This window comes from Talaromyces amestolkiae (assembly GCF_001896365.1).
Source record: "Talaromyces amestolkiae strain CIB chromosome Unknown scaffold1.1, whole genome shotgun sequence".
Lineage (NCBI taxonomy): Eukaryota > Fungi > Ascomycota > Eurotiomycetes > Eurotiales > Trichocomaceae > Talaromyces > Talaromyces amestolkiae.
Window position 1 is genome coordinate 3,539,026 of NW_024468037.1, and position 19,771 is coordinate 3,558,796.

Consider the following 19,771-nt stretch of genomic DNA (forward strand, 5'->3'; position numbering starts at 1 on the left):
TCGACCTTGAGAGCAGACTCCTGAGTACGATACGTACCTCAGGTCTGAAATTCAGCTTAGCGTTCAGGCTTCTGTTGCACTACGAGGGATGCCGAGAGTCATATAGTAAGGGTAAGTGAATGTGCCAAGCGTGCTCGTCAGCTTACTATGGTAATGAGGAGTGTGTAATTTTTGCGTTTCTAGGATCAATTGAAATGATACAAGTGTGGAAATTAGAATAACTAATCTTACTCTTCTCTTAATCTAGGCTGACTTTGAAGGGTGATTCTCCGAATTGGTGGTATTTTGGCGTATGGTAATATTATAAATCAATATCCGAATGCAAAGCTTTCCGAACCGCTCATTTGCCGGGCCGCTTACCAATTGCTGCTGACCATTAACTTACTTTGCGGATGCATTTTGCATCCGCAATAAAATGGAAAGTCAACGTAGGCCAGATACGGAATTCTTATATATTATGTAAGGCAGCCTATGCCAGATATTTCTTTCCAAGATAGATTATTATACAGAATAAAACATTCGGATTCTCGATTCGCATTGAGCCAAGATTCTATATTTCTGGTCAATTGGGAGCACGACTGACAGTCATGGATCGCAAGAAAGTCCTAGTCCTCGGCGCTACTGGGCCTACTGGGATTTGTGTGTTAAGAGAGCTTCTCTCTCGAAATGTTCCAGCATTGGCTTTTTGTCGAAATCCCAGCAAAATTCCAAAAGACCTGTCTGATAACGCACTGCTCGAGGTATGTCATGGGAGCCCAACTGCCAGAATCGTCTAACTTCTTATTGTGCAGATTACGAAGGGGGATATGACCAACAGCGAGGAATTGTCTAAAGCAATTTCTAAATCTCGCGCCATAATATCTTTACTCGGACCTAGTGCCGAGCGCCTACCACGGGATACTTTCGCCGATATCTATCGAATAATCGTCCCTTTGATGAAGCAACATGGCGTACACCGCCTGGTAGCTCTCGGAACAACCGCAATCTATCGCCGCGATGACAAGAAATCTATCACGCGTGCCCTTATGGCTGGCCTCATTCGGGKGATCGTAAACAGCGCGTACCAAAATGTGATGGCTATCCAAGAATACTTCGAGTCGGTCAATGATCCGTCGATCGAGTGGACAGTATATCGCCTAGGGTGGCTCTCTGGTACGAGTGAGCCAGCTGCGTGGTCTGAGGACCGGACCAAAGGGGAGGCTTATGCAGGACCTGTCGCAGGACCAGGTTTCACATCTGGAGTCAACAGAAGTATTTTGGCCAAGTGGCTGGTCGATACGTCTTTGGACCCAAACGCCAAATGGGCGCACCAAATGCCGGCTGTTAGTAACCTGCACAATTAGGTGACCACCAAACATTGGGGCAGGGGGTTTTTGCTTTATTTTGTGCTGTATACCAGGAAGTGGATATGTGTGTAATCTCAGACAAAACTCCAGTTATATTCAACTTTAACGGAGATGAATTGGACAAATTCTTTCGCTAGCTTCAACTTAGGTCCTAGCATTAGGCTGTACAATGGCATCCTACTTTCGTACTTGTAACACCTCAGCTTTTTCTGCGGGCGGTGTTGATACGACTTGATTCTGTTTATGAAGTCGCTCTTTGAAGTGATCTCCTCGATCTTCGTATATTTCTGCGTATAATTCATACAGAACCACCATATTTCTGGGTTAAATGAAAATTACGGTATCATATCTTGTAAGCTACCAAAAGCGGACTGAAGTGTTTGATTGTGTTTGATGATTGAATCAAGTTACATCATGGTGTTTCGACTGCGCATTTGCCAACAGCAATGATAATAAAACCTCTTGGAGGTTACGTGTTATTACTTGACTGGTAGTCTGAAAAATGAAGGGTCACCTGTGGCGAACCAACATTGAACACGAATCTCTACCCAAATTTCTTGCAAGAAGAGCATTTAAAATTTCAGTATCCAAGATTGGGAATCTATTTGAAGTCGATAGTACGGTATGTATCTGAACGCAGAAAGCCAACAATTCCGCCAAGTGGAGAGTCCGAAGAGTCCTAAATGGCATAGGTCTATATACGAGTAATAAGAGCAATTAGCTTTCTAAAGTGACTTCATAATACACAAATACAGGTTCTTTGGAAGGAATCAAACCTTCTCAATCTACATTTCACTACCGCTGTGATGTGTTAGATGATTCGGTTTTATCTAAAGGAAACGATGGCCTAAAATCGAAATTTGGTCAAGTAATATCATGTATGCGGTACATCAGATTGCCATGATCACATCCGTGCTAATTAGACGGGATATAATGTGACAGCTTGGTAGTCGTTGAGGTATTTGACATTCAGATATATAGACGTTCTATTCCTCAAAAAGGTCTGGTAACGTATTCTCGTCACAGTTAATAGAGAAATCGTTTCTAGCTTTTGCAAACACATCTAGGAAGGCCGGAACATCTTGTGCACCTCGCACAATATGTCGCCCCTGAATGATGAATACAGGGACACCAAAGATACCCTGACGCTGTGCCTCAGCGAACTCTCGGTCTACATCCGTCCTAGCAATGTCGGATTTCAACCAAGCGTCCACGTCTCCCGCATTCAGCCCTGCATCTACAGCAATCTTTCGCAGGGTAGCAGGAGAACTAATGTCCTGTGCCAGCTCGTGGTGCCAGTGAAAAAGCCCTTCTACCAATGCATTGGAAATATCTGGATTCGAGAGTTTCGTTTGAGCCAGATATACCAATCTGTGTGCATCTGTGGTGCTTCCAGTCATTCCACCAACTTTGAACTTAATCCCACTAGCCTTTCCCAGTTGCTCCATATGCTTTACTACTGAAGTAATGTCTTGCATGCCAATTTTCTGCCTGATGAGGTTCGTTGTGGTGGTCTCGCTAGGTGCAGCGTCTGGATGAAGATAGTACGCTCGCCATGTGATAGAGAAAGGGTCAGAACTTTCGCCATGTGTCTTTTTCCACAGATCAATGGCTTGCTCTAATTTTCTTTTGCCGACGAAACAGAACTGTAATACTGTTAATAAGCACCTTCGGAATGACTGCTCAGCCAAAGGAAGTGAATGAATTCTACCCACTGGACAGGAGAAGTCTGAAATGATATGAATTGTAATGACAGCCATGAATATAGCAAGGAAGGTGAGGGATGTGGTGTTTGGCTAAGTTTCTCTGGGCTGCATGATTGAGAATTTTTGAGTGTGATTGAGAAAGGCGGTATTCAATAATTATGACCTATTAACGAAGCTATCTAGGGGCATATTTGTCATCTGGCACTGCTTGGTAATCACTGAAAGAGAATCATGAATAGTGGTGACAATGAACGGATTCTATTGCTTCCGCAGCCTCTGCTAACAATGTAACCATAACTCAACTGCTCAAATTGCTGATATAATCTTCGGAATCTGTTGTTCAGGGTGAGCTAAGTTGGCATCTACTTGCATCCGAAGTAATTGTAACTTCGGCCAGGGGGAACTCGAGTTTCCGCAGTTTGCTATAGGATACCATGATTGGCTTGCCAACTGACGCGCACAATATCTAATTATCCTTTAGTATTTCATGCCAAAGCAACTTACTTACTGGAATTTCTGACCGGATCATGGCCGTACAGCTCGGGAGCAAAAAGCGGCCGCGCTTAATAATTATTTCACAATAACATAGGAATAGACACAGGTAGTTACTATATTAAGTCAACCTTCGTCACATTGAAAATGGCTATAGCTTAATAACTGTTTCTTGATATTCTTTCATCTAAGCAACACGATGTCACCTATTCGAAAAGTCGCACTCATTGGCGTAAGTACTCCCAGGAGTAAAGCTGGCTTTTTCTAATACATCCTCACAGAAAGGCATATTGGGCACTGCTGTCCTCGAGCAACTGTCGAAAAATGGCTTTGAAGTCACGGTTCTGAGCCGCAACCCTTCTTCTGTCGGTACACTCCCTGCCGGGGTGTCGGTCTCCGCGGTAGATTACACTTCCATTGAGAGCTTAGCCAGCGCTTTACAAAACCAAGATGCTGCGGTTGCCACCATTGGAAGTGCTGGGATTCTCGGGCAGAAGGTTATTATCGACGCTTGCATCAAAGCTGGAGTCAAGCGCTACATCCCGTCCGATTGGGGCTCGATCACAACCGATCCTGCAGCTCGTCACCTTCCAACAAACTTTGCTTTAGTCCAAATCCAAGATTATGTAAAGGAGAAGGCCGAGAAGGGCGAAATCGAGTACACGATTTTGTCAGTTGGTGGCTTCTTCGATCTTCTCTTGGATGTGCCGTTCCTGCTGGACCTCCCTAATTCATCTGTCGAATACTTTGACAAGGGAGAACATCCATTTAGCGTAACTACCCTCGACGGCGTGGGAAAGGCCGTTGTGGGTGCACTAAAAGCATCGACGGAAACTAAGAATCAAAACATTTTCGTTCATCAAGCTATTATAACACAGGCACAAATAGTTTCCATCGTGAAAAAGCACTGTTCACCTGGACGTCAGTGGCAAGAGACGCACTTGGACGCCGAAACCAAGTTTCAGGAATCTCTGGATTTAGCTACGAAAAACCCTGGTGATTTCCTGTCTATTATGGCATTGCTCAAGGCCACGCTCCTCAGTGGCAAATTCAACTCTGCATATTCTACAGTGGATAATAACTTAGTTGATCTTCCAATGTTGGGAGACGAAGAATTGGAGAGTATCCTGGCCGGCAAGCTTCGCGAGAAGGGGCAATAACTGTTCGCGCCCTATATCAAAGAGAACGGGAGGTTTCATGGCTGCGCTGTCTACTACGGCATCATGTAGAGATGTTTCTGTTCAACGGCAATACCCAATAAGTCAATTCATTCTTAAAGTGAAAATCATTCTTCTGTTCGAGCGCATTTCAGCATTATGGCCCACCAGAGACCCGCAGCAGAAACAAAGTAATAAGGAAAAAGAGGAGATAAAAAGAAGTTGAATTAAAACAGTGATAGACGCTCATATTATAGATAGACAGCCGGTCTCGACGCCATCCCCGAACGGACTGGACACTAAACAGCCCCGCTTTCACCAGGACAAAGATTATTAATTACATCTATATTTATAAAGCGATTCGGATTTGAAAAGTAGGTATAGTTTTGAGAAATCGGGCGGCAGGTGATGACGACCGACAGGCGGTGAAGCATAGTAAGCGGTAAACCGGTACCCAAACTACCGATCATCACGAGGGGTGACTCCTCAACTAAACCGACGACCAGCAACCCTCTGTGACAAGGAGGATAGTAAGTTATCCCAACAACAACATTTTAGTCACAAAATGGACGAAATGGAATGACGAAGTCGCAGATTCTCGGCCAGGGACCGAAATGTCTGTCAATAGTGACGGCCAGAGAAGACTGGCAAAACAAGCGTGCGTCCAGTGTTATACACAAAAGCGAAAGTGTAGCCGCCAAATACCTCAATGTAATCGCTGCTTGACCAAGGACAGGCATTGCGAGTACCCATCGGAGACATTTGGAATTAATTTCGATTTGACAACGCGCTCGCTGTCAAATAATGTGCGTGTGTTACTACCAGTCGCTTAGAGCATCTTGAATCGTTCTACGGAACGAGAAGCCGTAGGACCATACTGATTTCGAGCTACCAGGGGGTTTCCCATGATCCATTATCAACACTCTTCTTCCTTGATACATGGCTGTTCCGCAATCGTGGTCTCTCAATGACCATTCGTCAAGCCCGAATACCTTCGGAATTCGGGGTTGCTGTCAACTCGGGGCCTGGCAGCTTCAGCGACCACTTAGATCGGTACTTTACGATGGTTCATCCATTTTTCCCAGTTTGTACGCGTGCCACCACTCCAACCATTCCGTGTGAATCAAAACTATTGCTTAGAGATTGTACGGGCTAGTATCCAAAATAAGGACTTACCGGCTATGTCTGCACGAGTCATCACTCGAAGGGGAGAACATAGATCCTGCTCTTGTTTTACTTATGTTGGTCATTCATCTTCTATCTACTACGGCTTCTCAGGGTATGTCAGGAACCGGAGAACTGTACGCTCGAGTGAAGCGCTGCTATTCATTCGTCGAATCTCTAGGAATCATAACTCCACGAGTCTTGCAGGCAGCCCTACTTATCGGTTATTGGGAGGTTGGAAGCGGCGTATATCCTGCGGCATATTTATCTGCCGCTCTCTGTGCCAGACTTGGGCACGCTCTTGGGATTCATCGCCGACAAAAGGCGCCTCAAATGTTTCCAAGTTCAGGTCAGCAGATGATCTCAGATCAAGACAACGCTGAGTTCTCCTTTCGCACTTTTAAAATATGACATCAGGGACGTCCTGTTCTGTCGGAATTGTTCTAATACCCGATGTAGGGTCCTGGGTGGAAGTTGAGGAGCTCCGTCGTGTCTGGTGGGGGGTCATAATTCTCGACAGGTGACCGACCATTCAACTTATCTTAAAAGTGATATTACATGTCTCTGATTGTAAGTCCATAGATACGTTACAATTGGCTTAATCGATCGACCCTTCTCGTGTGACGACGCTCACCCTGAGGATATGCTACCCACGACAGACAGTACGTGGGATCAAGGGGTACAAACACCATCGACTACTTGTCGAATACCACAATCTGACAGTACCAGGAACCGAGCGTGAGCCCATCACTTGCTGTTTCGGGAGATGCATCGCACGCAATATCATCGTTCGCACGACTCTGTCAAGCCTCTGACCTTCTTTCTCGGGTTCTTCGCCATATCAATGAACAGCCATCCGATATGCAGTTTTGGTACAAGGAAGGCATCCGCCTTCACCATCTTCTGAATTCATTTGCAACAGGATTGACTCTAAAGAGCTCGCAACGTGATAATAACAGCATTCTGATTTGTGACAAATCTTTACACCCAGCAGTCGGTGTTGTGTATAGTGCCCAAATGCTTCTTTACGATATGCACACCTGCGCAGATTTTGACCACCTGAGCGGTGTCGGCATTCCAGAGCAGCTCGAAATGCAGAAAATTGCATTGGAAGGCGTTAGAGTAGTGTGCACCGCTGTCTCTAGCTTTGCTCGTGGAATAAGGGCCGGGGGAGTCGGCAATGCCGGTACAAGCCCACTAGTCATTAATTGTCTGTACGAGGCTGCAAAGTACCACTTCTGGTACTACCGCGAGGTGAACAAGCCTGAACTGCTGCATGAGGTGAATGAGATTATCCTCACTCTGCAAGCCATTGCTGGTACATGGGCTGTTGCGGGTATGGTAGCCCGCCCCCTCTTATTCATAATTCTAAGATTGTTGTCTTTGGACTATTATTTCAGCACATTGCCATGCATGCGGCTAAAATACCAGCAGATAGGTACCTCTCGATTCTGAATGGTGATGAATTCCGGCCTCATGCCATGCCAGGGGAATCACTTCCTTGATGCCTCTTGTCAAAACCTGCTAGAAATGGTTACATGCTGCAGTATACGAGCTTTTTTCCCTAGTTACTTGTGCAACCCATCTCACCGATTACTCAGTGGTCGTTGACAAAGAATGAAATGGAGGCCAGATTGAATTATATTCTTCAGGTTATATGAAAACCATCGTCCATCAGCCCGACAAACTATTTAGACACCAATTAACTAAAAGCAACCGTCATCCAAGCAGACTACAAATAGCCCCTTTCCTGAAACAATTCGAAAGTCCACTCCCAAAGTCTCTCTGCCAACTGGTCATCTTGAGCCTTCTGGCTCGGTTTTCCAGTTTTAGCGTATGGAACAACGTAAGCACCAGATTCAGTGAAGTTCAGGTCTGCAATCGCAAATAGTGACGATACCGCCCCTTTGGCCTCGTGATCTAGGATTCCGGTGCATCTCATGATTGGGGTCATTATACGTAAAACAGCGGCTGGTGCCATGCCGGTAGCCTGTTTGTTAAGATTTCTGTCAAGTATCAGCTACCAGTCCGTCCTCATGTTTACCTATAAAACAACAGTGAACGGAAACGAGGAAAGGAATGGTAGTGACGACTTACGTGTCAATATGCCCTGGATGGACTGCAGCTACTATTATACCAGATGATTTCTTCCCCTTCGGCCCATACACGGCGTTCAACTGCCTCGTATGTAGGATATTTGCCAGTTTTGAATGTCCGTATCTGACCATTGCAGACTCAGACTCCAAGTTTGGATCGTCCAGCCGGATTGCTTCCTTCAACGTGAATCTCTCGTGGCCATCCGATGTGACATTTACGATACGCGCGGTCCCTGGCTGCGACAAAGCTGTCGATTCCAGTAGTGGGAGGAGATGATAGGTGAAGAGCCAGTGGGAGAGGTAGTTTGTCTATATAAATCAGCGATCATTAGTTTCGTAACGAAAGCAGGGGCCATGTGTATATAATAACGTCGACAATACCTGAAATTGGATTTCGTACCCATCTTTCGTTCGTGAAAATGGCACACCCATAATACCGGCATTATTTATAAGTCCATGTAGAGCAGTCTCTTTGCTAAAAGAAGTCAGTATGTTTGTCACTTCTACAGATCATGTCCCGAGTTATAGATTGGAAGACATACCGTCTCAGCTCCCGAGTTGCCTCGACAACAGACTTAAAATCAGTAAGGTCGAGCCTCAAGAAAACGATGTCAGCTTGTGGATTTCCAAGCTCTCGTTTAATATCTGTGATGGCATTCTCAGCTCTCTCTGCGCTCCTCGAACCCATATAAACCCTTGCCCCACGGCTAGCTAGACCAGCGACAGTTGTTTTTCCTCTGTTGATTTGTTAACGAACTCTTCGCTATACTTGGGTTAGCAGCAATGGAGTACGAACATGCCGGCATTTCCGCCTGTGACGACGTACAGTTTGCCAGTTAGGTCTGGCAATGAATCCACAGAAAAGACATTGTTAACCATGGCTTGCTGTTTGTACGAGATCAATATCGAGTGCTATGAGCAAACTTCCACAGATTGGATCAAAAAGAAATTATATTTCATGTATGCTCTGGTATTGCTGGAAACGTAGGTGTCAAAGACCCATGGCTCGGTATTTATACCTATTATTCCAAGGTTCTAACCGGAAATGTCGCTCATATCTGTACCACGACTGCAACCCAGTCGCTCAACGGTACCATTATCATTCAGTCCAGTTTCCGCACTTCGTCTATCGCGTCGGATCAAATCCACCGTTGTCCGCTAGCGTCCGACAGCGTCCGCAAATGTCTCTACACATAGCGCATTCTCGACAGAGCAACATCTGAAAGATCCGCCTCGTAGTCCTATAAAATCGTTCGATTACCCTTAGATACTCCGTAGTCGTGCAAGATCGTGATTAGCTGCTCCATGTGGGCTGAGACAGTCAGAGTAAAGGGATCAGCGCAGCATGTTTTGAAGAGAGTATAATATTTAGGAGTCAGTAGTAGAGTCATTAAGTTATAATCTGTACAGCTTAGCCTAATAATGAACTAACATTGATATTCTGGTTGCGGTCTAAGACTACTGCCGCTACCCCCAAGTGGTTGTCATGTCCCGAGGCGTCGGAGTAGACCACTCGGTGGGGGTTTGCGAGAAGGGCTGCGGCGTTCTTTCATGCCTTTTCTCGGTCTAGGTTAATGTTAATTTCCTTAAAAGCTAGTGATTTCCATAGGGCTGTCAGTTTTGGATTGATAGCCTCTAATCCATTGAATTGTTCAAGACCCATAGTTTTCATAGCTTCAGCAAGAGGAAATCGCGGGCCGCTGCCATTGCCACCGTTATCCCACCGCCTTCTGGCCCTCAATAATACTCCTTATATCGGATGATCCCACGGGAGCGTGAGTAAGTTAACAATAGTTATCTACGCTCTCTAGCAGAGATAAAGACAAGTCAGTAGTGTGTACAGTTCAACTTCCATAATAATGGTCACTACAGACTTAAAGGCTAACAGGATTCGAATGAGCGCTGATCTCTGGACTATGTTGAGAGCCCTGAGATGCATATTATCTTTTATAGGGCTGTGCCAGACTGTGGACGCGTAGTCTAGAATAAGGGTGACGCAGGTTTGATATAATTGTCACTTCGCAATTACTAAAAGCGCCTTTTCCTCTTTCGTCTAGCGCGCACTAGCGTCATGCAAGCCAGTTCGTAACAAAATCAATATCGCGTACGGAGTACGGGTTCAGGAAAAGTGGTGACCCGTTTACAGTGGTGGTTCGCTTACCGATTACGTTAGTTACCCGTTCCGTATTGGCTCSAGCCTATTCGACCAGTGAGTAGTCTGCGTTTACTGAGATAATAAAAAAACATGTACACGTTTGTGCTATCCGTCTAAAATAGTACATAGCTCTGCTTTGGGTTGTCCTCCCTCAACCGGCTGGAGTTCCATATATACGGAAACATTGCACCCTTCTCACAAGAACGAAAATAGAGGCTATTGCGAGTTCAGACGGAAGATGTAAAAGATTATACAAGAACTCTAGTTACAGGTTTAGTTTCTCTAGACGTAATTAATCTCTCTCTCATGCGCGCGAGCATTCCCAACGCAAAGCTAATGCCCTAGCTCTTGAAATGGAGAACTTTGTTTTTAATATTCACATCCAAGCCGTCGTTACATTTAGCCTCACAGAGTTCCTAGACACTTGTGTATAATATCTATTGTGTGTGGATGTGGCATAGCTGCAATAAAACGATTTCTTTATTGAACTAATTTCAACTACAAGTATCTCAGTTGGCAGATGAAGCCAAGGATTTCACTCAAGCTGAGTACTTCACGTTCTCCCCGAGCAGTCTGACATTGTCCTTGATACTCTGCTCCAAAGTTCTCCAGCCGGTCTGATTTTCCCATTTCTTCAGCAAATGCAGAGGCAACGTGAGGTCTGTACTTATGCTCAGTCGCTGTTGATCAGGGAGGTCATCAATGAAGTGACGCTGTGGATACAGCCTGCGCAGGATGGCAAGCATGTCGTTCCAATTGCAATTTTCGGCCCAGGCTTGGAGGCGCTCATTGTTGATCTTGGGATCTACGATAGCGGCCACGTGCAAAACTGCGACGTCCTTGACATCAATGTGGTATGCTAGGTGGATACAAGACATGGTTAGTTCTGGATTCATCATTCAATAGGTGAAGAATACTGACTGGCAGAAAAGTTAGCCAACCGGGATATATCACCGTCCCAAAGCTTTTTGATCCAGGCTCCAACAGTCTGAAGATGGCTGTCGTTGAGAGGTTCGCCTATGATCATAGCCGGATTGACAGAGTTGACTCTGAATTTGGGCCTCTTCTCATCGACAAATTTCCATACAGCCTTCTCCGCTGCAACCTTGCTTGCCGCATAGACAATGCTGCCTTGAGTTGGGGGATGTGGTGGAGGAGACCAGGCCAACTCTACAGCCACGTCATTCCATGTGTTCCGACTTACGCGTGTGTCATTCCCCGGCGCAGGGAAGGTGCTGGCTACAATAGAACTGGTATAGACAAATGCCTTTACTGAAGGCTCGTTCAATGCTGCCTCCATGATCCGGGTAGCCGCTTCGACCGTTTGAGGTATAACGGTGTTCGGGTCAGAATCAAATGTAACGACGGATGCCACATGCGCGATCGCGGACACACCCTTGATCGCATCATCATAGACATCTGCAGCAGTAAAGTCTTTGATAGTGACAAGCTCGAAGTCACCGTTCTTGACATAAGCTTTGAAAGTATCCTTCGCGAGCCACGAAGTTCGTCCAGAATCTCTCACAGTGCCGCGAACCTTGAAGCCGCGTAGTAGAAGCTGTTTGGCGATGTGGGAGGCGACGAATCCATTGACCCCAGTGACAAGTACAGTGGAGCCTGCAGGGATATCTGTTGGTTCAGACATGATGGAAATAAGAATGATTTTTCGTAACTTTAATGCACTGGTTGCTATATAGATCAGATGTGTTGTCTCTGGGTTATTCTGGCTTGAGGGGAATTTTGTCTCCCTATTTATGCATCTGGAGAGTACTATACCTACGCTCCTGACAAATCAAAGATATTTCGACAACATTACATTCATAAGGCGGTCTCCTAAACAGGAAGGACCAATTCTTGGCCGATTACTAAACGAAGTTGTCGCTGCGATAGTAAATTCACCAATTGCGCCAGAAATGGCCAAAAAAATGCTTTATAAGCTGGACACTATTACACTTTTCTAGCTGCGAGATCACGAAATGTTTCAGCACAGGATCCAGGTGGATGTCTATCTTGCAACTCCGATAACAAGCCTACTTCATCCACCCATTTATTGAAAACAAGCTCAAGGAATCCATCCAGCCCAAGAGTTTGGTGACCCCCATTAAGTTCCACCATTTTGGATGTGCCTCGCATGTGGTTCTGGGCCATTTCAAAGTCACCGAGTGCTACCTGGAGAGAACATTGTTAAAATCCGGTGTAAAATGATTCAGCAAGTAGACTTTCTGAGCGGGATGCAAAACCTACTTCGTCCTGCGCCAAAACCATTACCAATGCAAGAGTCGAATCATTGAATTTTAAGGATTGCTCTGCTCCAATTGACATATTCAAGATCTGGATGCACGCTATCTTATATTGCATTGCCTGCTGGGTAAATCTGTGCCTCTTTTCTTGATCGTGGTCATGCAGCATAGAGAGATGACGACTGGCTACAAGTAGGAGCCCATTAAAGAAGCCAGTGCTTGTTAGAGCGAGGCGTACCCACTCTCTGTTCATTTTCTCTGTATACCCAATCTGCCCACTGAGCCGTTTACAGCTGGTCGATAACAAAGGTATGACCGAGTGCACGTCTAGAGCGTGTGAGTTTCTTTTCTTTTCTTTTCTTTTTTTGGTCTTGATGGTATTCCTAGCCTACAGTGATGAAACAGGAAATCGTCGAGAGCCTTTGCTGGAGTTTCAAATGCCCCACGCGATATGATGAGTTCGGTTGAGAGCCGACTCAAAGGAGTCGTGATACTGCCGAGAGTGTCTGACCGGGGAGTATGTGCATTTTCAATAACAGCCATCTTGCGTTTCTGTTGTGTTTGCTGGGCTTGGAACTGCTTTGTTTGACGGAGCCTTGCCCTGGCATGCGCTATTCGAACAGCATGGGAAGCCATCATATGCCTTTGCTCCTTTTTGGAAGAGCCTAGTCCTACTGGACGTGAGGTATTAATGAAAAGTAGTTTTGGAAAGTCAGGTAACGACATCTGTCCACTGGGAAGCATTATGGGGGTTAGATGCAATGACAAGTAAAGTCTGTTGAAGGGTTATTATGTGTCAATGAAGAAGAGGTAAATAGTTGGATAGTTTGTTAGGATGCATTGCTAAGACTTGAGCCTTCCAATGTAGGCAAGGCTTGCTCGTAATGTAAACTAAGCTTGATTTCAAAGCACACGCTCAAGTACACGTTCTGAATTTCAAGAAGCTTGCTGACAAATTGCCAAAGACCGTTCTTCCCAAAAAGGAAATGCCAGGTCTTGGCAGTTTTGTGACTCGGACTGACTGCTGAGGAATCCCCTAGTTCACCGCTTTCGGGTTCCCAGACAATGATTATTTTACCGTCATCTATAACTTCAATTTTACCTCCGTACCACTGAAGTCCTTTAATACATGAATACATTTATGGTTTGAATTGATCGTGAAGATTTGATAAGCCGCTTTTGGAGAGTAGTTTATACATGTATAAGTATATAAATTATCCAAGGTTCCGTGTGAAGCCTGAGAGAATGACATAGTAAAAATAGCGTAAAAAAGGAATGGATGGATAATTCCGATCTACATGTTATAGCCGGAGTTGATTACGTTCAACGAAGACGAGGAGCAAATCGAACATGTCAAAAGACTCTCTCAAAAATTTCCCCAGTTAGAAGACTGTTTCCGTCCAGATCGCTATAAAGATGACTAGGAAAAACCACCTACTTACTGTGTCCGGTTCATAAGGGAGGAGAATACGTTTGCTCACGTTTACATTCGGCTCCTAATTCCTGACTTCTTTCAGTCTTTTCATGTTTCTTTATTATTAATCTTTCTCATTTGCTCTTTTTTATCTGATCTAAACGCCTTTTCCGGTTTTTCTGTAGTCGAGTGCACTAAAGGGATGCTGTATTAGCTAATTTTTTTCTTTTTGATAATATTATTATCAACGCCCGGTGACAGAGGGCTAGCCCAAGTCAAATGTTAAATAAATTCAAGCCTATATGCAACATCTGAACCTTTCAGGGGTCCTGGCGTTAAAATTTGTCTTGAGACTTGAAGCGACAAATAGAAATAGATAGACTGCGATATTACGACTGCGAATTGATAGCCTTACCTCATACTTTGAAAAGTTGGGACGTACCGACCAGGCGAGCTACACGTCTATGTTGTAGAGTGATGAAATAGTCTGGACGAAGGTAGATATTAGGTTATCCTCGTCTCCACATCTTCAGGAGTATATGAAGAGACGGGACTGTTTGTGTCACTTAACCTTGAGTCAAGTTGATTCATAGATGACCGCAATCTGCTTCATGACTCCGAAGGATTTGACTCAAAGTTGTACATAAATAGGGTACAAGTCAATATCGTTTTGTTATTTCTAAATATTCTCTTGTACGATTTAATAGTCGAAAACAGTTTCTTCTGTTAATACAAAATTAAGAAACACAAAATGTCAGACTCTGACATATCCCCTACGACAACAGAGGCCCAGCCTTATACAAACGGAAATCCCGTGCCTATTGATGTGGTGTTGAAAGTGGACGCCCCGGAGCAAGTCCAACCTGGAAGCTGGCCATACCCTCTCATTGTAGAAGTGGCCTGGAGGGACCCGGTCATAACACACGGCTCGCCAATTATCTGTTTCTGTGAGGGGTTCAAATACGGTAGTGAAGATGTTTTGTTCAAGAAAGATGGTCAAGAGATAGGTGGACCCACACAGCATGATGGCATACAAGCCAGACTTTCGAGTTTCATTTTTTTCTATCCAGACGACTGCTTTGACGAATGTGGCCAATTTAAAATTCGCATGACAATGATAGTGAAGAAGAATGGCAAAGATCTACCACCAAAAGTGATAGAGTCAAGATCCTTCACTGTCACTGAGACCATTTCAGACTCTGATATTAAGCTAAGCAAGCATATCTTCAATCCAATGGTGGAAATTTGTGCTAACAATAGAAGTCTAGGCCAAGAGGAAATACAATTCGTTCGAACAGAACGAACCCGGATTTTCTCGCTCAGGTATTGGCAAAACTTTCAGCATCGGCTGTAATCTTGGGGCATATTATTCAATTACTTCGGCGAGTAGATTTTGACAAGATGCCTCCATGCTTGTCCCATATCCCAAGGATCTACGAGTTGGCATATGCTCTTTTTCCTTACCTCAACTGGATTTAATTATCCGATCCGTCCGTTCCTTTCCCATGCTACATGCACTGTATTAATTTATTTGTTAAGATCCCGCTGGTACCGGAGATTTTAGTTTACATAGATGAAAAATACAGGCTGGCCCTAATAATGAAAATTTGATGCAATACTTGTACATTGACTTTAAACATATATCCGCGTACAGAACCGATTTGGTCAACCAACCATCATATGACCTTGGTATTCAAAACATAATGCTTATACTGTTTCACATCAATTCAAGCTACACACGGCTAATATAAGAGCCTAGGTGGTTCACGTAGGAAAATGGCGGTGTACTTAGGGCTATTATTGTCAGCTGTGGCACATGTGGAGTGAGCATTGTGGCTGAGGAAATATTCTTTCGCTATTATAGATCGAAATCAACATGTGCAGGATCTAGACAAAAATATTCATCATCAATATCTTGGGTATCCTAGTATTTGTTGATGTAGCCCCATTATATCTTTAGATATGTCTGATGCTGTGCATCACCTGTATGAACGCTTGATAGTGTCGACCATCATGTTATGTAGATAATAATTGGTATGATTTGCTGTGTTGATTTGAATCCAAATAGTTCTAGTCCGCACAACAATCCACCTACAATACGACTTTAATAAACCGAATACTGCATCAAGCTTCAAGCAACTACCGTGTAGGTCTTATTGGTTCATGGTACCCAAGGCGGCTAATTGTGATAATTTAGCCCTAATTCGGGCCCACTCGGGCCAATGTGGCAAGATGCACCCAGCTATATATCTAATTTGTAGCATTAAGTAAGATACTCTTATTATTCAAATGATCCAGATCATTTGGTTTAATGGTACGTCGCAAAATCAAGGAAAATGCTGCGGCTGCAAAAGCCGAGTTACAGCGCAAATGCACTGTAGAAGGCTTGGTTTTACCCAAGCAAGAGGCAATATCATTCGATTTGCTAACTGAATTACGCAAGGTTCACTTTTGGGGTATATATCCCGGACTTTACTCTCTATATAGGCGCGCCAAAGACATCGCTGTTTCCGGGGTTGTGGTTCCCTCTGATGTGCAGCTGGGTGGCGGTCATTCGGGTTGTCGTAACCTCCGCTTCGATCACGCACTACAGAAAAACCCTATAGGACCCCGTCTCCATTATAGACACCTGATACAGTGCTGCGGAAAGAGCCACTGCTTTCTTTGCAGGTTTCAGCTAGGCTCTGGCAAAGATATGTGTCAATATCTCGGCTACTGTCATCCGTGGTGCAAATGATATGGTGAGTTTATGGCCCAAGTATATCAAAAATAGACGCGGTGCTATTATCCTGACGGTGTTGGGTGGCTGGGCTTTGGTTCCGTGGAAACTTTATAACCCTGGAATATCGCTGCTCAATTTTAAGAATTAGTTGGGAATCTTCTTGTCTCTGATTATGGTATTCCAAATGCTTTATCCCCTTGCACACGTTGTTTATCTCAAAGAGTACTCTCTTTGAACATCAAAGTGATCAGGGCATACAATTTGCCGACTTCTTCGTCATCAAATGTCAAGCATTCAACGTTCCATCAATCTATGAGCCTCACAGCCAATACGCCTACTGGCACGAAATCAATTGGCATGCATTTGCTGCAATGGCAGCAGCTGTCGGACCTACTCTTCCGGGACTGATCAACACCGTGAACCCCAGTATTGATATGGGAGGTGGCGTATAAATTACATACCTCAATTGGTATTATGAAATCTTCAGCGCCTTTGGCGTTTACTCCGTGCTGAGTCTTCTGTTCCCTGCTCATGAGTCGCTGGTTCGGCATATGGAGCTTACATCTGAGGAACATATCGAAAATGGAGAGGATTCGCTGCAGGCAAAAGAAGAGAAGAACGAGACGGAAACGGAAAAAGGCGGAGAAGCTGTTACTGTCTTGTGTAATGTCGATGGATAGGTCTATCAACTGGTCGATCTGCGTACAAGTTAGTTTTTGCCGCACACGTCTTGTTGGTAGAGTTTTGGTCCTGTTTGATGGTACGTCACCGAGACTGACACTAGGAAATCGAGATCATTTGAATGGCGAATTACTTAGATACTGAATTCTAGATCAGCTGGATCGACTATCGACATCTTGTTCCAAAAAACGAGATACATTGCAATCTACAGCCAGACAGGTCTAGGGAAATCCTTGTACTATTACAAATACATAGATATCCATACCGATTTCAAAATAGTATAGCTCTCGGATTGCATATGCTTCAAATTTGCGATTCTAACGGAAAATTGTGTCACCATGCATTGCAGATTCGCCAAGTGTATGTACATTCATCATTGAATGCACTTTGTGGAGAAGAGCGGTGTGACTCGATCTCAAGTCTGCACTATTTGGTCATTCAATGAGATCTGAAAATCTATACGACACATTATGCAAATATACCTATTGAACAGATTATGATGATTGCTTGACATTACATACGGCAGGGATTTAAGGATCTGGAATAAGTGTTGACTTTGCCTGGCATGAAAGCTAGGAAGCGATTTCCATTGCCGCTTTCTCTCTGGAGATTTCATGGATTGGCTGGGTTTCTTTTGCTTTTCCTGTCACTCATCATCTATAGCTTAGTCTGTTACAGAGCTTGGCCAGGGTTCGCTATATTCTAAGAGACAGGATTTGCGATATCTACTAGCAGATTGGTGCCTTGATCTACATGCAGGAGCCTGACTTATGCACAGTTATGCTAGATCGCAGCAGCATTTGAGACCTATCATAATTCTATACTAGATTTTTCACGCTATCACATCAAGCTGGTGGTTGAATTGAATCGTCATAATCTGCATGCGTCTGCTACTACGTAACAGTCATTCAATTGATAGGCTTAAATTTATGACTAGTCACTCACCAAGAAAGAGATCTACCTTGTTTTGCTTCAATGTGCAGCAAGAGAGTAAACGCTATAAGCTGAAAATCTAAAATTAATCATTCAGTGAAAAGAGAGCAAGATTAAAGGCTCTCTCTGCTCAGAGCTGAGATATTTAAGCAAGAACTTTCCCATACCCCTCCTACAATATCTGATTCGTATCTGAAATATATTTCCTGTGTATTTCACTCCGTATTAGACTCATATTTCCCACTTTTCTCTCTATCAGATCCTTTACGATGTCCGAATCGAAGCCAGCTAAAGTCCCCGAGGACAAAAGCAGGGTGATCTTCCCAAATCAGGCTACTCGAGTTTTTTTGGTGATCGAGGGCTAACACTTATTTTGCATTAGGATGTCTACTACTCTATTAATTTCGTCCGAGAAACTATCGCACTCTTCAAAGAAGCGGTAGGACATTTTTCCAACAAAAACCTTGAACTTGTGCGGATTCTAGAGAGCTAATTCTTTTTATCTATCATTTAGGACACCGATAATAATAGTATGCGATCCCACCACAAGAAAACCGAATCATGACAACACCAGGCTAAGCTTTCTTGACCAATATAGATGCCATTAGCTTTGATGAGCTCAAGGCAGTTGTGAAGAAACGGGATCCAAAAAAGACTGACGCGGAGATCAAGAAAATCTTCGAGACATTGGATTTCGATGATAACAAGAAGATAACCTTTGATGGTAAGTGAAACAAATTTCTTTTTGCTAACATCGCTGACCCATCCGCGTCTGATCATAGAATTTCTGATCTTCGACTTTGCACTTGATGCATACGGATACGACTATTCGAATGCCATCATTATCTAGTTTACATAAATGGAAGCCTTCAGTTCAATTGTGCTTGGGATGAGTTTATCTGGAGGATATGCTCTTACAGTGCATGCACTGTCCCATTGATAACGGGGCTTTGGCGAGTCGCTACGCGCAAAGGTAGCCTTACCTTACACATAATGATATGTGTTCATGGGTATGGAAATGGTTTCATTTCGCTCTTTATATGAACTCCTGTTTCAAGTTTTTATCTGTCTTTAGCTACGGCTTAGCTGTACGATCACAGGAGGTGGCCATCACTAGGCTAAAGTATGGTATTCCTCAAATATGGTCCTAGGAGCCTCATTAATCTGAAATCAATTGCGATATGCCGTATAAATATTAAAATTCTTCAAGAAAGTTAATATTCCTCAAATACGATGTATGAAGAACGTGACCGTCTACCCGACGTATCGGGATGATCATCTGAGGGGTGAGCCCTAGCGCAGCAGACCCCGAGAGCCCCATGTTGCACTCAGAATATTGGAAGGCATTCAACGCGTGCCGTATGCACGTGGCTCATTGGTCCGATGGGCTATACGGCATGCTGCTTGTTTAACGTTACCTACGAGTTTCGTCGCAACCTAAGATTTTCATTTCTTTTATAAACAATCCACAAATGTAAGCTATTTTAATTTATTAACAATATTTACGCTTCCAGTCGTTACCGGAGCAAGGACTTTGAAAACTTGTCGGTGTCGTTAACATATAGAAAGAAATATATGGACTCGCCCGGGACGTTTATGGAGATGAAATTACCATCTCCAAGATCTGTGTGATATTTTACCACAGTGTCTGGACAAAGCGTAGAA

General features: G+C 44.1%; 6 protein-coding genes across 6 annotated transcripts; 4 read left to right on the forward strand and 2 right to left on the reverse strand.

The window, feature by feature from the left end:
* Positions 1–587: 587 nt before the first annotated feature.
* BHQ10_001166 (uncharacterized protein) lies at positions 588–1,343 on the forward strand (the record flags this gene model as incomplete). Its single annotated transcript, XM_040873172.1, has 2 exons — positions 588–740; positions 792–1,343. The coding sequence occupies 2 exons, from the start codon at positions 588–590 to the stop codon at positions 1,341–1,343; spliced, it is 705 nt and encodes a 234-aa protein (XP_040729671.1).
* A 2,400-nt stretch (positions 1,344–3,743) lies between these two features.
* Positions 3,744–4,704, forward strand: BHQ10_001167 (uncharacterized protein; the record flags this gene model as incomplete). Its single annotated transcript, XM_040873173.1, has 2 exons — positions 3,744–3,776; positions 3,826–4,704. 2 exons carry the CDS (start codon positions 3,744–3,746, stop codon positions 4,702–4,704), a joined length of 912 nt encoding a protein of 303 aa, XP_040729672.1.
* Positions 4,705–6,726: 2,022 nt separating this feature from the next.
* On the forward strand, positions 6,727–7,370 carry BHQ10_001168 (uncharacterized protein; the record flags this gene model as incomplete). Its single annotated transcript, XM_040873174.1, has 2 exons — positions 6,727–7,201; positions 7,300–7,370. The coding sequence occupies 2 exons, from the start codon at positions 6,727–6,729 to the stop codon at positions 7,368–7,370; spliced, it is 546 nt and encodes a 181-aa protein (XP_040729673.1).
* A 227-nt stretch (positions 7,371–7,597) lies between these two features.
* On the reverse strand, positions 7,598–8,840 carry BHQ10_001169 (uncharacterized protein; the record flags this gene model as incomplete). Its single annotated transcript, XM_040873175.1, has 5 exons — positions 7,598–7,871; positions 7,963–8,270; positions 8,343–8,436; positions 8,504–8,698; positions 8,758–8,840. 5 exons carry the CDS (start codon positions 8,838–8,840, stop codon positions 7,598–7,600), a joined length of 954 nt encoding a protein of 317 aa, XP_040729674.1.
* Positions 8,841–10,655: 1,815 nt separating this feature from the next.
* BHQ10_001170 (uncharacterized protein) lies at positions 10,656–11,761 on the reverse strand (the record flags this gene model as incomplete). The annotated part of the gene is made up of 2 exons (XM_040873177.1): positions 10,656–10,975; positions 11,038–11,761. The coding sequence occupies 2 exons, from the start codon at positions 11,759–11,761 to the stop codon at positions 10,656–10,658; spliced, it is 1,044 nt and encodes a 347-aa protein (XP_040729675.1).
* A 2,760-nt stretch (positions 11,762–14,521) lies between these two features.
* On the forward strand, positions 14,522–18,956 carry BHQ10_001171 (uncharacterized protein; the record flags this gene model as incomplete). Its single annotated transcript, XM_040873178.1, has 3 exons — positions 14,522–14,777; positions 18,705–18,830; positions 18,889–18,956. The coding sequence occupies 3 exons, from the start codon at positions 14,522–14,524 to the stop codon at positions 18,954–18,956; spliced, it is 450 nt and encodes a 149-aa protein (XP_040729676.1).
* Positions 18,957–19,771: the final 815 nt, after the last annotated feature.